The sequence below is a fragment of the Athene noctua genome, chromosome 14, assembly GCF_965140245.1.
Source record: "Athene noctua chromosome 14, bAthNoc1.hap1.1, whole genome shotgun sequence".
NCBI classification, from domain to species: Eukaryota; Metazoa; Chordata; class Aves; order Strigiformes; family Strigidae; genus Athene; species Athene noctua.
The window spans coordinates 14,778,103-14,796,387 of record NC_134050.1 but is presented as its reverse complement, the minus strand read 5'-3'; the positions used below and the strand labels follow the sequence as shown (position 1 = coordinate 14,796,387).

General features: G+C 36.1%; 1 protein-coding gene across 4 annotated transcripts in view; it reads left to right on the top strand.

The window, feature by feature from the left end:
• Nucleotides 1-18,285, top strand: part of SOX6 (SRY-box transcription factor 6) — a 380,340-nt gene that overhangs the window by 156,139 nt on the left and 205,916 nt on the right. For all 4 annotated transcript variants that reach the window (XM_074918734.1, XM_074918733.1, XM_074918732.1 and 1 more), the window contains one exon: nt 5,507-5,717. In XM_074918734.1, coding sequence (XP_074774835.1) covers nt 5,507-5,717 — 211 coding nt within the window. The remainder of the gene's footprint in view (nt 1-5,506; nt 5,718-18,285) is intronic.

The following is an 18,285-nucleotide window of genomic DNA, read 5'->3' as shown; positions in this document are numbered from 1 at the left end:
GAAAAAAGCCAAGGATAGACCTAGGAAAACTTTTACCATATTGCACTGGAAATTTTAATGTTGTTATCTTATTGACATATGAGTAGGGGGGTAAATAGATGTTTTAGGTGTAAGAGCGAGCGTGATTTCTACGGCTACTTATCTCCAAGTGAGCTATGCAAAGTATTTTAGCATTCATGCCTTGCTAATTGCCAGTTTTATGTATTTTGTGCATTTATTTATTTTTATCTATTTAGTCCACTTTGAAACCTAATCCTTAAATTTTAATGGCTATATATAGGTGTTTGATATGTTATAGGAACATTTTCTCAAAACACTAAGCATAGTATTTTGAAGGGTCTGTAATAAAATTTTGTCTGTGCTAATAGGCTGATAAGGAAATGTCTACAGGAAAAATACCCTTTATTTACCTTGATATTAAAAACAGTGTATCAAATATAGTCTCAATTTTGTCCCTGCTGAATAGTAAGCAGCTGGAATAGTGATCCAGACTGAGATTCAGTCTTCAGCTGCTGGGCAGTAAGATTTTCTGGTTTAGTCATCTCTACAAATAAATACCTCTTGAACTTAAAGCATTTTTCTGTCTGACATAGTAAGGCAAAGAAGAAAGCTTAAGATGTAAAATCGTCATATATGTTGTTCCTTAAGCAGTCAGATTTATGCCTAATTTTGTGTAATGAGCTGCCTCCAAATATTACTGTTTGCCGCTTATTAAGGCCTAGTCTGGATATGCCACCACTGCCGTGGGCAAAAATCTCTGTGCAATACCCCTTTGTGTTCTGGCATGGGCATAAACGGTTCTACGATTATCCAGTATTAGTGTATGAGTGGGAGGGTAGTTTTGTAAGTCTAAAAAAGATATGGTGGGTTCCTGAGCAATCTGCACCAGATGTCACTTTGGACCGTTTACCCAGCGCTTTCTGTTAGGACTGAATTCAAAATTTGCAAAGAGCTTTTTCTTAAATTTCTTCTTTTCTAAGCACTTCATTCTTACTGGAAGTAAAATATGCTTTAGATGGACATAATATTTTGATACTGACACTTTTTTAATATGTTGATATTGTTCTATTTTTAGACTGGAAATTGAAATAATCCCAATATAATCAAGATTTAAAATGTCTGTGGTTTACTGTGGCTGAATTTCACTGGTGTTGGATGAAGGAGCATTCTCTCTCTTAAACCTTTTGTCTATAGACTAAGTGTTTGCTGTTTATCTTATTATATTTTCCTTTCCCCCTCTTCATACATGGACATGGAAACCACTGAATTCAGTAAGAATACCACACCTTGAAAAGTGCACCTTTCAAGGGGACTGTCATGTCTTGAAGATGTTATTTCAAGTTTAGACTTAAAATGTCATTTTACAGAAATATGTGAATTAAAAACCTGAGAATTCAGGGATGTGTCAGTTGTCTAGTGTTTTATGTAGCTACTGGATGAATTTGGGCACCAGATCATGTCCAAATACATTATATGGATATTCATATCAGTCATATTCCCTTGCCCATTTTCTTATTATTATCAGTTATGCTGAGAAAAGTTGACTTGCATTGAGAATTTTCATCAGTGCTGATGGATTTCACAAAATGAAAACAGTTGAGTTGATCTCAGCTAAGCACTTGTCTTTACCTCTTCTTCCATGCTCTTGGAAAAAGAATGAAAAATACTTTTAATAGCATCCTTTCTTTCCTCTCTTCAGGTGGTAACGAACCGGGGCTTCCTCATTCTGTAAAACTGCCTTCATAAAGTTTCTCAAGGATAGGATCTCTTTCATTACTGAATCCTCCCACGTTCAAATGAACCAGGTTTTCCTTTCCTAACCATGAACTTATTTTCTTGTTCTATGATAAGAAGCATGGTGGTCATTTTCCATTCTGGACTCCAGATTTTCTAGTGAGAGCACCTTATGCATTAAAGCAGGAGGGCCAACAAACAATTTGTAGAGGTGATATACCTCTTCTCACATCCACTACTCTCTTTTTAGAGGATACCTAAATGTATTTTCAGTTACATTAGAAGGGTATCTGCATGCTGCTTGTGAACGTCGGTGCAAATTAATTTTTGATAGCCAGGCCTGCATCTGATGTAGATGGTCATTGCACTTTTGGTCATGCAGTGTGTGAGGTGTTGGGACATAAACGTGACATGCATTGGCCCACAAAAGAGTATAAGGTCCACCAAACAAATTAAAATCCTTCATAAATTTGCTGCAACCTTTATTTGATTTTCAACAAACTGAACACTGCGGTAACAACTTCCTTTCAAACATGGTTGAGTCACCTTTCTAGAGAAAATATAAGAGTAACGCTTCCCTTGCCACGTTGGTTTTTGATCTGTCTAGTTTGCCATGAATGTGAGGTCAATATAACCTGTTCATGTGGTTGGAATAAAAAAATGCTGCCAACAGGAGATACGTAAGAGTAGAAATATCTGTTCTGATTATGTAGCTATAAAATTCCTTCTGAAGCCTTTTCAGTGTTTCCTTTTAACTCCATTTTATTTGTGGATTATTCAGAAATTTATCTAGAATCATAGAATGCATAGAAATTCTTTTTTTTTTTTGTAGATAATTGTACGTGCAGCCGATTTAGGTTTTTCTAGCTGAGTTCTGCTATTATTAGATAAGGTATTTACACTGGACTGGTCTACAGTTTTTCCATTTTCCCCATTTAATCCTTTGAATGCCTTTCAGTTTGTGCAGTTCTCCTGCTGAATCCTCAGCCACTCTTTTTAACCATTTCTGATTTGAGAAAATGATGGGGCTCAGGAAGTCATCCTTGCTAGGTTCCTTAGAATGCCAGTTCAAATAATACACTGTAAATGTATTAGCTGTTTAGTGACCCCAGCGCTGTAGCTGTAGGGCCAAGCAGAACCAAAACTATTAGGGATACCTTTTATTCTTTCTTTTCCATCTACATTTTATTTACCCACAAAATAGATGGAAAATAAATTACCTTTATTTTCCATCTGCATTTTATTTACCCACAAAACTGACAATATAACATACTGTATTAGTTAGAAAGATCCTTATTCTTGCAAAAGCTGTCACTCTGCCTCCATTCCATAAATACACATCGTTTGCATGGAGTTTAAACTTGTCTCATCTTCATTATGGACATTGCGGTCTTTTGGGCAAGAAAAGGAAGTTTGGATGTGCTGTCTAATGGAGGCAGGACTTGGAGAGCCTTTTCATTAGCAGCGAAGAAACATTGTGCTGGGCCATGTATGCATCCAGGCGAGGGACAGGATAGGTTTTCAGGAGGAAGAGCATTCAGTTATTTCTACTTACTCCCCAGATTATCCTTATCTTCTTGGTTCCGGCCTAAACAATAGATTTAGTGTTCCTTTCTGAGAGCATGAAAGACCCGGCATTGAGCCTGATGGATATGCTTCATGTACTATAAGAGGATGTTGCTTTGTTGAGAACAAACTCCTTTAAAATTATTTAGTTGCTCTTATACTGTCTTCAAAGGTGAAAATGCCATGTTATATAGTATTAATTCTTCATTGAGGAAATGTATTATAGAAATTCAAGTTTTAAATTTGAAAAAGATGAGATTTTTTTTTTCTCCATTGTAACTTAGACCAAGTTTTAAGAAAATGAGAAGTAATTTTCAAAAGCAATTGAAAATGATAAAGCCTTCCTTTTCTAAAGGCAATTAAATAAATTCAGCTCTGTACCTGGTCTGTATTTTGTGTTTGTGTTGTCCTTTGTGATATTTGATTCTTTAATGATACAAATGGATGGAATGAAAAATTCTTTAATGTTTGATAGATAAAAAAATGAAGGTAAAGTTTTCTTCCATGTCACCTCTCTTTCTGTTTCTGCTTACAATACCTCTGTCGCTCCTACCATGTTCACAGGGGTGCTGCTACTGCTGGGATATGATAGCATCTTCTATTTTTCTGTCTTAGTGAACAAATACAGTTTCACCATCACTAGCAAATGCTGCCTCCTTCTCCAGGGGCAGTAATAGTGTTGTGCTGATCATATACTGCTGTGCTTGATGACGATTTGTCGCTGCCACCTTCAATGCAGTCCACAGCCCTTGGTTGCTCATTGTTAATTTTGCTCTTTCTGTTACATTGCACAGCTATTTCTTACTCCATGTGTAATATTGTTGCTGATGGCTAATGTTTTTTAGTCCATCTTTCTTCAGACCTTGTTTTACCTGGGACATTTCCCAACACAAGTTTATTCAGTACTCTGTAGATGGGTATTTTCAGTTCAGAGTAGTAGGAATATTATTGTTTGTGGGTAACACTATACATCAGGAGAACAATTTTTGATAGAACTATTAATTAATCTCTTAATTCTAAAAGATATTACAACTGTTATTATTACTCTTTAATTTTAAAGAAAATCTGTTTTATGGCATTGAATATACACACTGACATTTCTAGGCATGGCATAAACAAAAAGCCTTCATTTTTTTTACCCCCAATTTTTAGCACTCCTAGCCTGGTATTAATACAGATTAGAATAAAATAATAATTTTGAAAAGGGAAGTGTGTGAAAAATGCCCATGGTTGAATTTTTGAAGTCAAATTGAAGAATCTGTGCTCTTTTTAGCTGAAAGAGTGAAAGCAGAGATATAGCAAATTTTGCATCTATGGTTGGCAGAATGAGTCTGAGCCAGAGAGGTTCATGAAGGGCTTGACTGTTAGGTGATATCATAAAACTGAGAATTCACATTACTCGCTTTTTGATGCCTTTTTTTTTTTTTTTTTTAACTTATTGCTTGGGTACTATCTATTGTCAGGGGAGATGAACCTTTTTTATTTCTCTTTCTGTGTTTTTGACTGTATAACACCTTTCTGATACAGGTCGTCTCGATATCTATGTATCATCGTATATGACTTGTTCTGCCATAAACTCATTTCCTTGCTCATTCTTGTCTACGTTAGCCTGAAAGTAACATCTCTTTTTGTATATTAGAAGCATTATAACCTTCATTCTTTAAGAAAAAGGTTTAAAGAGCAGTGAATGAGCATGGGTAGACACATACCATAAGCTTTTTTTAACTGTGAAGTAGATGCCTTGCTCCTCAGTCATTATTGGCCTAACTCTTCTGGTTTTAAAGTTAGGCTGTTTTCCATTAGCTGAGGATCTGTCCAGGAATAATTTGTCCTTGACTGTATTTTCTTAGTGCTCCATATATGGCCCCTAATTAAGGAACTAAAGAAAACTGTAAAAGCTTAAAACATTCATTGAAAAAACTGTTGAAGCAGCTTGTTTCTGAAAAGGAAAATCCTCTATGAGGAGTATCTCAGGCATGAAGTATGATTGTCAAAGGCATGGGGAGGACTGGCCTTAAGGAGAAAAGAGCCCCTAGCAAACACTGAAACTGAGAAATTAAAATCATAATGCTCATTTTAGCATGGAGGGTACATGTAGGCTTGTTAGTATTACAGACCATTAAATAGTGCTTTCAAATTTTACCTCTGAGATACTTTTGACATAAGAGAATAGCCTATGTTTTCACATTGTATTGTTTCTTTGCAGGAGTCAGAGAGTAATAAGTTATGTTCCCTATATTCCTTCCGAAATACCTCTACCTCACCAAACAAGCCCGACGAAGGAGGTCGTGACCGCAGTGAGCTAATGACCAGTGTTAATTTTGGAACGCCAGAACGCCGCAAAGGAAGCCTTGCAGATGTGGTGGACACGCTGAAGCAGAAGAAACTAGAAGAAATGACCAGGACTGAGCAAGAGGGTATGTGTTGGATAAGACTGATACAGTTTCCCCACCCCCAAACCCTACAATTTTTATGGCATAAAGAATGTGCTGGGTATCAAGAGCCAGAAGATTGCATAATTGGCAAAGGCTAGGATAAAGTTATTCACAGGTTACCATGGCAATGAGATCCATTAGGGATTTTAGACAAATATGCCAGTTTTTTAAAACTTTCTAAATTGTGTTGGTAGTCTGTGAGTCAAAGCAAGAATGTCAGTTTAGGTGAAAACTCAACTCTTGCTTGAAAGGCTATGATGAATTCTTAACTGGTTGTAGAGTTGTGAGGGATATTCTTCAGTGGTATTTGTTCTTTTTCGTTAAAAAATGTTTATTTTAAACAATAAGAATGAATAAAACATGAGCTGGTTTGTTTTGTCTTAGAAATTCTTATCTTTGATGGCCTTAATGACCCAGCACCTGTGGCTAGGAGAATGAGAAACAGTTTAGTGTAAAGAGTACCTAGTTCTGACCTATATGTCTAGAACTGTGGCTGAAGACATAATATTTTTTATAGTCTGCTCAGATATCATTACAAGAGTTAGAGAGATAAAAATGAGGGCAAATCTTTGAGCTCTAGGGTAGTTTATGTATTCAGTCCTCATTCAGATATTTTCACTGGCTTTGTTAAGATTTTGGCCTTTTAAGGAACTAAACAGAACTGGAGAATGAGTTTATCAGTATAAGTGTGCACATGGTCAGGGTCCACTATGAAAATCTCTCCCCCTGTCAAAGTGAATGAAGTCTCGGTTCCTTCTGCAACAGTATCTTCTCGTCTGTGAGCTCATACCTGAGTTTGAACCAGAGAAAATGAGAGTGCAGGAGGCTCTGAAATAGATAAACAGGTGTGGAGGCATCTGTGTGGATTCTGTTAGTTATTTTACCAGTGTTGTTTTGTGACATAAAAATAGCCCAGTAAAAATGTTTATAACATAGTAGAAACACAAAGCAGTAGAATTTTGTGATCCTTTTTTTCTTTGAAATATGATTGAGTTCAGAATGATTTTTCCACCTCAATTTCATGGTATGGTCACAGTGCACTTCAAACAGTGCACTTCAGGATCCCTTGGCTCCATGTAGCAATGTAGATTTCCATTAAAATTGATGCTGATACAATAATATGTTTAAATATGGGATAAATCATGTAGGGATGGAAGTAGGCTTTCAAATTTCTTGGCATAATTGTTAAATGCCAGCACATAGATAAATGTGTTCTATAGGTGTCCTTTCTGAAGCTGGTGAAACATCTCTAAAGAGAGAATGTCCCAGATTCTTTACTACCATCTGTCTGTTTTCAGCTGTAAAGATCACTCTTTTAAAAATTGCTTTCTTAGATTTGGTGGTTAGACTAGGAAAACTATTTTAAATGTTACTTTGGCAAAGTTGTTTTTTACAGTCAGTAACAGTCGTTCGACACTCCATGCTAATCAAAGGTCTTGGCTCATCCTTTGCTGCGGGAGTATACAAGTTGCTGTTTGTAGTGCCACCACAGCTAAGACTTTTCCAGGAGTATTCTGAATGGTGTGCTAATAAAAATGTGCATCAAAAAGTTTAAACATAGTATCTTACTGTAAGGCTTCAAGCATTTCATAGCTTATTTTTGTATGAATTCTCAAGAATTTTCTGCACTTCCTCTCTATTGATATACACTAGTTGATTTAAGAGAGGTATGTGCACAGTGGAGAGATCCCTATCGCTGAGTCTGAGCCTTCTATGCTGTATGTTCTCACCAGCTGTGCAATAAAGGTCATTTCTGATCTATAAAATAATCTTACCTTTTACGGACCACATCCTACTGGAAAACTATTCTTAAGTCTGCTTGTAAGTTCAAAGATAATTGGCTGTATCTTCTCATGTTAAGTTCTTTTCAATTCATCCAGGATTTTCTGTAGAAAAAAAAAGTAACTTCCCTTTTATGGAAAATAATTAATGATTATCCGACTGTTGTTATATAAACTAACATGGAAAAATCATTATTAGAAAGATTGGAAATTCTTAATGATGTTACAATTAGGAAGTTCAATGGTCTTAAACTGTGTAGACTAGACATACCAAAATTCTTATGACAGATTTGAATACCTATTTCAGTATTCAGAAGTTTCTCTGAATTAAAAAGTAAACTCTCCCTACTTGTTTGATTGGAATAAAATAACATTTAAAAAATAGTTACTATTTTAAGCCTCTGATCTTTGTTGTGACTGTGGGTGCTGCAACTGACTCAGTGCAGAGTCAGCTGGAGAAATGAGGTCTGAGACTATGAAAATGTTTTGCCATATTATAGTCTCTTTTAAGCAACCTGATTAATAGCCTAATCACACATGTACCATACATGATGCTCTTTAACGTCTATCCTTTAAAACAGGTTTCCATGGTATTCTTTTCTTAAAATGGTATGCAGCCTTTGCTGTTGAGAAGTGTAATAAGTCCTGATCTGGCACAAAACTGCTTATCCGAATTGAAAAACACCTGCTGATTTTTTGAGCAAATAGGTAGCATAATATAATTGCTTTAATGAATATAATGGGGAAAAGATGTGTATTTCTACTGTATACTACTATGTAAAATCTGTGGGGCTTGAAGTCTTGCATCACTCTTTGAATAAATTAATAGTGCATGTTAGCATCTCTTATAAGGAGGAGCTCCATGACCGTGGATGCAGCTGTGGGAATCGGGCTAAGATACAGTCATAGTGGAATAAAGAACTCGGGAATTCCAGTCATCTGCTTGAACCCCCACGCGAGTACAGCAACAAGTCTCTTTTAATGTTATTATAGTAGCTCTCTGGTCCATCTATAGGATCTGAATTTGAGTAATATGAGTTGCTGGTGTCAAATACTTAAATATTTTTTGTTATACCATCAGGTATTAGGTGTCTGTTATGCTTGTATACACTACTTGTGGTGTCCCTTGTATCTCATAACACTGGAAAAGAATTATATACTGAAAGACTTTATCGTGTCTAAATAGATATATTTAATCAGAGTCCTTTGGCTTCTGAAAATAAGTTGTCTAATGAGAATTTCATCTGAGCAGCTGTGACTGAGGAGGTCAACAGGCATTGCCTAAGAGAATATGGCCCAGCTGGTTAAATCTGGTTGTTGTAGTGATTTAAATGGTCAAGTGCTGCTTGTAATCCAGGACCGTCTGTTTGTAAAGGAAAGAGTGAGTGCTTCAGCATAATGTACAGCTGTTTTAATCTCTCTTTAATAATAGTGCTTCAGCCAGTGTCATGTCTTGTGTATAATACTGGGAACATGAGCGCCTCATACAGGACTGAATATACTGTAGGTATGTTTTTAACATTTGTAGCTTGAATAAAGATTACCAACGTCACAAGATAACATTTTTTGACTTAGTGGTCCGGTATTTGCATACTTTGCACATTTAAGGCATTCCTGTGTCTTATTTTGCCATGACTTGGAAATGAGGAAATTGATGACAAAATTGGAACTGGGGAAAAAAAAAAAAAAAAAAAGAATGCTGCAAATATTTAGAGTTAGTTTGAGTATGTAAAGACACTGCTGACATGTGTTCTCATAAGACAGAAGAGGTCAGAAATGAACAGGTGTTTAATTTAATCAACAACACTAGACTCTAGGGCTTCTTGGATAACTTCAGTATGTTCATCTTAGTTTTTCTATGAGCAGAAGGATTGTTTTACTGGCTTTTTTTTTTTTTTTTTCCTCTGGAAGTATCCTCCAGTACAATCAAGTATTAAATCTCTTTACAGCTGAAATGAAGAGTTTATGTTAGATAGTATGGTCAGACTGCTTCTTTCCCTTTCTATCCCCCTTCAGTAAAAGACCTTTCTTTCAGAATATTGCTTATATTACTTTAGTGAGACAGATTTACATTGCCTGGGCTGCCTGAATTCTAGGCTGAGAATTGGCTTCCAGACAACTATCCTACTGTACTTCATCATAGGCCTCTACGACCAATAATTAGTAGCACACATCTTGTCTGTAGCTAGGGGAGCAGATTTCCCCCTTTCAGATCTGGAATGCTAGGTTGGCAGGTCAGCTGGCACTTCTGAGCTGGAAACTGGGCATGTCATTTCTCCTAAGTGCTAAGCCCTCATTACTCAGGGCCTGGATTCCTAATTCACTTTTGACCTTGATTCTGAGCGATGTATACAGTATCATTTTTCAACCAAGCTCAGTTCACAATTCTAACACAAGCTTTTTATAAACTGCTTCCCATTCTTGTTTCCTCCTTGAAGACCACAGTTGAACATTCAGAGATCAAAGATTTTTATGTATGCATGTTGGAATAATGAACATCTATATAAAGAGTGGTATATTCATAAATTTCCATCTATTCTCTGTCATGTGCACCTGTTCGTACTCTCTCTCTGTGAGTGGATATATGTAACTCACAGTGCTATATAATACGTCTAAAGATATCCAGATTAAAAATTAAGGTTTCACATGTATTATTCATTTTATATGCAATAGGGAAAAGCATACTACACTACTCAGTAGTGGTGGTTTTTCTGATTTTGTGTTTTGTTATTTTTTTTTTCTTCAGCTTCATTAGTTAATAATAATTGAAGGCTTTCTTTTATATTGACTTAGAATAGATTAACACTTCCCATATAAAATTTTCTATCATGCCAGTATGGACAGTATACTCAAGTACCGTAAACACAAATATGTTCATATTTCCTGTTGACTTCACTGGGAAGTAAACAAACTTAAACTTTTACATTCTGTGTTTTATAACTAGACAGTGGTAAACCATTTAGGTTGTAATTTTATGCAGGCTTTTTTGGTTTGGGGGTTTAAATATGTGTTATATTGCATGAAATGAATGGAAAGTTTCAGTTTTGTATTGTTTTCACCCTGCCACAGCTGAGAAGAGAGTTCGGGCATATACCCGTTTTCTGGTATAGTTTTAAAGACAACCTTTGAGGACATTGCACGTCAGGAGTTCTCTTTCGTGGATCAGGTCTAGAAGTGAACTACTGACCAGCTGTGAACAGTGGATATTTATTAACGTTTTTCAGTAGTTTTACTGAGATTTAATTCAAATTATCTGTCTTGTGGTGTGCTCTATATCCACACTTTCCACTGATGAAAGCATGATCCCTGGTTGTCCTAATGCACCTGCCATTTATAGAGCCCTGTTCTTTATTCTGTAGTTTTCTTGATGGCTACAGCTATTTTGTTCTGTTTCAAGGCTTTAAAAATGTTACTGGGTTTTGGTATTAGGATTACCCAAAGCAATTCTTAAAAATGACTGGTTTATTTTTTGTGATACCTCTGGAATTCTTAAATGGCAGCTGGCATTCCTCTCAACTAGAAACAAGCCCTTTGGATGTGGAAAAAACCACCTTCTTCAAAGTCCTTTCGTCATCTTTGAAAGACCTTGCCACATCTGCTAGGTACCACCCTCATTGTGTTTCCCTTTTCTTCTTCTTAAAAATAGGTTTTGGTAAAAAAACTCAGAATCAGTTATTTTTTAGTTAATACATATTTTTTATTTGCTTTTTGTTAGAAGCTGTTTATGGTAGCATCTAGGCTGAGGAATTTTTCTGCTAAGCTCCAAACATGCTTCCAAAATAAAAACACAAGAGCCCAATAAATAGACTACTCAGGTCAGGTTAGAGGAGAGATATGAGGTACATTTTCTTAAATGGCTGTTTTCTTGAATTACTTATCTTTTTACCATATAATTAAATGCAACCCACTCTCTTTTTTTTTTTTTTTTTTTTTTTCATCCAATGGTCTTGGTAAAATCACATTATTCACTCCTTTTTCTTGCAATTTATGTTGCTGCTTTAGAAAAAGATATTCTTCTATTTAGAGAGGTTTTATTGATCATAAAACTTCTAAGAATTAATTTGTTGAAGTGTACAGTAAATTCCCTTGTCTTAATGTGTTAAAGTAATTTAGGACTTTTTAGAACATTATCACAAAAAAAGTGGTTTCTAGGGTTATTTTCCTGGTAATTAAAAGAAGATGCTGCCTAGTTTCTATCTGATGTACTTGATTTTTCTATCAAAAATCCATCCTTGTTTGAAGAAGAAATAACTTTAATGAACTTTTAAAAATGATATTTAGAACTCAACATATGTTTAGGTAAACCTTTTTTGTTTTGTTTACAAAGGCAGACCCAGCCTATGTAACACTATTGTATCTGGTCTTTAATAGTTTGTCTCTTCATTTATTCTTCCAGGTATATGAGAATTTATGCATTTTTCATTATTTCCATTATTTCCTGACTTATATCCTTTAAGTCTTTCAGAGTACTGTTTTGTGATTAAATGCTATCTCACAATTTTTTTTAGAAACTGGCATATTATCATCTTTCCACCTTCTCTTTGCATTTATTATCTGTCTGTCTACACTACAATCTTGCCCAGTGTTGTAGCATTTAAGCATCTAATCATTACTCACAGGTTCTGTGTGGATTACACAATAGTAATTCTTCAACATTTTTCAGTATGCCTCATGCTACATTTGAAAGTTTCTCTTCAGTTTTCTTTGTTCTGAAATTTGTTCATGGCACAGAAATGGGAAAAAGTACATGCTTTTACATAGGTGTCATGACGAATGAGATCTATATGAATAAGTAATCTAAAAACTAAAAAGTTTTTTCATGTCCCTTCAGTTCTTAGCTTTAATTCAGGATTATCAACAAGAATGTGGTGAGTGTGATGGTAGCGTTTTTTTTTTTTTTTTTTTTTTTTTTTTTTAATAGGATTTGCTGGAAGTTGAAGGAAATAGTCACATGAGGACCTGTCAGGCAAAAATACACCTTGGTTACTTAGCGGGCAGTTACCTAGATGTAGGTTCTACAGCATTTTATGGAGCTTCTACTTTTCTGGAGCTTCAGTTTCCCAATGTAGGTTGTTTTCTTGTTGAAGCTTTGTATGTCTGCACCTCTACAAATTGTTGCTTTTGCTAATAAACAGAGTCGATCGTAGCTCAAATCCTGATGTGAGGATAGTCTGAAATTCAGGTCTCAATTCTGAAGATTGGGACATCCCTTCTACCTATGATAACTCTTTAAATTTGTTTTGGGTAGATGTTTACTTTCACCATTTTGAGATGCTCATGTTACACTGAGGAACATTGTCTTTATTCATCCTTGAATATTTGAGATGATTAAAATACTTTTCATTAGAACAAATGGTCTTTGAGCCTTCCTCATTGTCTCTGAACTTGAGCTGTAGAAAGGGACAGATTAGACTGAGACTGGCCAAAATCTTCTCAATGCCAGCATCTTCTGACCATTCCAACAGTTCCTCCTCAGTGACTGTGTTTTCCACTTTACTTTCAGGGGTCATCTCATCTTTAATCCCACTGTACCTCTCAATTCTGACATTGTCCACTGCTGGACACAATTTAATATCTATTGTATGATAAATTGTCTCCATGCTTCCATTTTACATAATTTTCTACACTATGCTCCTCTACATTTTAATCTGCTTTTTAGACATGGTAAAAGATCTGCTATCATTAAAATATTAGTATGTTATTAGTACTATGAAATCATTATTTTAAAAGCATATTTAAAAAGCCAGCTTTTTCCTTAGGGCAGTAAAAAAGACAAGTTCCATATGAATGGCTACAACTGACATTGGGCTCTGTAGCAAAGAATGTAAGTGAGTAAATAGCTGTAAAAATATGGAGAGTTGCTTCAGTTGTGTGATTTTGGCAGTAGAAAAATAAATTCAAACTTCATTGGTTTCTGATGTACTGTGACACAAATGCTATGATCAGATCATGCTTTAAAATGGGAATTGAAACATATTTTCTAGTCATCAGGTTAATAGTAGAGACTAGACTGCACTACTTCCCTTCCTAAAATTGATAATGTAAATACAAAAATATGAGGGAAAGATAGGGCTTGAATATGGCCGATCTTGTGTGTCATTGTATTTTCCAAGTTCTGTAGGGTGAATGACCCCAGATTTCTCTGATGATGAACTTTAGTTTTAGTTGGTCTTATTTGCTTTGCCATTCCTGCTGTTTTGCAACAGGGCCTAAAAGTGCTTTAAGTGCCTGTGACTGGGGTAATGAATGAAAATATCTCTCCAGCACTGAGAGTATTGCATTAGACTGAATAGTCACCTTACTTGTAAAAGCACTATTAGAGAGGGGCAGCTGTAAGTAAGGATAACGATTTGTGTCCAGTGCTTATTTACTGAAAATTGTAAATGTATTATTTATTGAGAGCTCTCCAGACAGTGCTTGTCAGAATAAAAATGTCAACTCTAAGCAAAATGTTATAATACATAATAAAAATGCTAGGTACGCACTTTAGAGATACAGCTAATTAGATCTGCTTTTCTTAAAGAAATGACAGTAAAAATGCTCAGCAGCATATACATTTTAAATGCTGATATATTCCTTATTTTTCTATACAGTATTTGGTTTAGATACCTTATCATTACTTAAAAATAATTTTGACAACTTTATTTGGTTGCCACAAGAGAGACAGAAGCATTCGCTGCCTGACTGCATGAGGCAGCTACATGCTCGGGCTGTCTTGTTCATCTAACAGAGAGAGCAGCTACTCTCACCTCTGTGTTTTAGTCTGAAACTCCAAGATGCCACTTCTTTCCTGAGGGAAACCTGCCTCCAGTGGAAACAACAAACAATTATTAAGATTAGTCTTCAGCCGTGCTAATTAACCCCAAACAAATATTATGTTAAGGAGATGAAATGCATTCAATGTCAGTGTTACTTTTCTGTATTATTAAATGCAAGTAAGAAATAGGAAAAAAAAGTAGTTCATTTTTTTTCCATTTAAAATACTACTTTAAGTATTTTTTAGACATTTTTATTTTCCCAGAAATTTGTAATGGAAAGAATTTGAGCTTAAAAAATTTGGAAATCTTCTAGAGTGTTTTATAATGTGAAGGAGGAAATTGGATTTTGAGTTTACCCTTTTTACAAAGAACTGCTCAGTGCAGCATCATAAAATTCAGGTTGTCATCATTAAAAGCAGCTTTCGTCTTCCAAGCATATTACCCAATACATGAAAGAGCCTTACTGCGTTTATTTCAGTGACAATCTGTCCATGTTCTCCTGCACTCAGTTTGCTGTCGGGTTCTCAGAGCTGGAGAATCACAGAGTGGCTGAGGTGGGAAGGCACCACTTACCATTGTCTGGTTCAACCCCCCACCTCAGAGTAGGATTGCTTAAAACAGGTTGCTCAAGGCTGTATCCCATCAGTTTTTGAGTGTTTCCAAGGATGGAAACTCCACAACCTGTTCAGTGTTTGGTCATCCTTACAATAAGAAAGGTTTTTCTTATGTTTCAAGGGAATTTCCTCTGTTTCCATTTACTGTTAGTGGGGACCACTGAGAAGAGTGGGGGTCTGTCTTCTTTACTCCTGCCATCAGATATTTGTATATTATTCCCTGGAGCCTGCTCTTTTCCAGGCTAAATAATCACAGCTCACTCAGCCCCTCTTCATATGAGAGGTGCTCCAATCTGTTGGTTGTCCTGTGGCCCATTGCTGGACTCTCTCCAGTATTTCCATCTTTCTTGTACTGGGGAGCCCAGAACTAGACACAACACCCCAGGTGTGGTCTCAACTAAGGCCTCTAATTCTGCACTGCAGGACTGATCTGGTACCTTTAAAGCCAACAAGGGCTTTATCATGAACTTGAGCAGTAGTATGTTCAAGCCCTGTCTGAGTCCTATTCATCTGTATAATTCGAGTTTTAGCCCTGTGTGTGTGCTGTCACTTCCCAGTGCATAGATGATGGGTGCAAAGTGAAAACCAGGAACAAAACGTAATTCAGTGTTCTGAACTACATGTTTCTGTGCTTCATAAATGTATTCTGCATTATGATGAATACTTCTAATTCCCATTTGTAGCCAGGCTTCTTCCTTGTTTACCCATTGGCACAGTGATCTCCAAAATGAAGAGTTAATATTTCTTAATGTGTCAGAATCCTCCCTCTTCTGTATTACTTTAATACCATAAAGAAGTGGTGGTTTTCAGTAGAGTTCAGATTGTGATACTGATGAAAAAAAGAGTGCTATAGCCCTTGTTAAATATAGTCGTGAGGGCAAGTACTGTGTAATCATCTGCGGATAGCTCCTGTTAGCATTGCTCCGTCCTGACTAGCAGCACCCATTCTGCTGCAGTCTTGGGTCGGCCTTTAACAGGGGCTGCCAATCCATAAAGCTGTGCCAAAATGTCTTGTTCTACAGCCTAGCATTTTGGAATGTATCTAATAGCTGTTTTCTTTTATTAATCATAATATATTTTTAGTTTTACTTACATAGGTGCCCAGAGTTCCTGGGCACAGTGCCCTATGCATGAATGCCTGTTTATTTTCATCTTCCTTTTTAACTGTTTTACTTAATGCTTTACATAACCATTTGCCATATTTCGACATGAAGCTATAATGCACTGCTGCCTGCTTACATTTCTTAAAGAACTTGATGTGACATCACCTTCTACGGTGAATCATGATCTTCACTGAACCTAAAAAAACCCCATCTTGAATACTCTTCTGTCTTTTATTTGTTTGAAAATGTTGAAGCAAGCAGGCTCTTTCACCCATCTGGAGGAACTCTGAACACTACAGTCTAGAGAGCCTGCAGTGGCACCAAAAACATTGAGAGCTCTGTACTGAATTTCTTGTTAGTCTAACACCACCTTAAGACTGAATTCTGTTTGCATTTATAGCTATGCTGTATGTGTTAACAGATATGCATGAGGACAGGATTCGGCTCTTTCTACTCTATCTGCAAATTTACCTGCATTTTCAATATTTAAAACAGCTCTGGTTCTCAGCAGTCCTTATCATATCTTAAATATGTAACAAGCAGATTACTTTTAAATATTTACAGTGAAACAAAAACTAACACATCGGGCAGAGGTCTGTTAAAATGTCAGAAGAACTTGCCGTAGTGAAAAATAAATATTGAACCAAGTTTATTCCTGAGGTGACTCTATTAATTTCAATGGAATTACCGCAGGAGTAGTTCTGGAAAAAAAATCTGTCGAGATTTTGTATCATAATTTTAGCATTTTTTTTACAGAACTTTGAATAGCCCAGAAGTAGTTTTACAGATCTGGCATGCATATGCATCACTAAGTAAAATAAGCTTCCTTTGCTTCAGTTTCTGTTTCCTCTGTAGAATGTTTGTGTATTTAGCTGTTTAAATGTGGTTGTTGCAGATTTATTAACAGTTTTTGTTATATCTGCAGTTATACTTGTAATTAAAAATTTAGTTAGAGCACCGGTTCCTCCAAGTTTCAGTGTATCTGTTGTTTCCGTGATAGAATGACTAGACAACGTATCATATCTGTTGCCTTTCTGTGTCTGTGTATCAGATGATACAGCAGACAGTGGCCAGACATATAACCTCAAAAATCAAACCAATTTGTTAATGAACTAACAAGGCAATGTAATAAGCATCTCTATTCAGTAATTTTCCCCAGCTTTCAGTTATTCCTTAGAGCAAGAGTAGCTAGTGCTGTATCAACAAATTATTTGATGACAATAATTTGGCTGATGAGAATACAAGGGAAAAGCCCCAATCTAATTAGAAAACACTGTATATTAGGTGGCAAAATTTAGCTAATATTTTATCTTTTATGGTAAAACTGCAATTTGCAACTTTTGGTGGTTAACAATGTTTATGTCCCTCTTCCCCCTCCATGCACACAATATCGTTTTAAAAAAGGCCAAAAAGAGACTACAGGATTTGAAACACAGTGGCCCTGAAGTGATGGGAAAATGGCCAAGGTGTCACAGCTAATTTCTGACCCTGCTTTATGAGTTCTGCTGTTCCTTATTCCCCTTGTCAGTCTGTGAATCCCTGAGGCTGTACAAACTGGCCTAACATCACTCAACTCCAGTTTTATATCCTCTTTTAATAATGTTGAGTCTATTCTGTCCAACTTTGATTCAGACAACCTGCTTGTCTTGAAAAAGTGATATATTTAATCAGTGGCTCTGTCTCCAGCATAGCTCCCACTGCGTGAGACTAGAGCCAAAGAGTAGTGCAGTGGCCTGTCACTTCTGTTTGAATAGGTAATGTGGAGCCGTTCAGCCGAAGAGACAGGAGCTGGAACTGCTTGTTAGGACACATGATCAAAAGCCACTCTCTGCTTTCTGCCAATCAAGCCTCATGTCGCCTTGTGGGGCAGACATTAAATAGATTTTTCTGCTGTACACTGTGGGCACTTTGCCAGTCTGACATGTGAACTGTTACAAAAGATACCAGAGTTTCCACTGCTTGCTGACTGCTTTTAAATATTACCAAGCCCTCACTGTCCAAAGTAGAATATTTAAATAATGGATTATGATAAATTTCCACTACTATTAGGCAGTCTCCTTCCTGCTCCCAACAGTTCAAAGATATTTTTAAAAACAAAACTGTAGGTTGGTTTCTAAAAACAACCTAACAAAAAACTGTTGAACAAGCCTATGGCACAGATTTGAACAACATTATTATTGTCTGAGAATTAGGGTGAGTTGTCACTTTCACTGGTGCAATTTTTAATATTGTTTCTATTTTTGGTATTTTTACATTATTTAGTTAGATTTTCCTAGTTGAGATCATAGCACTAT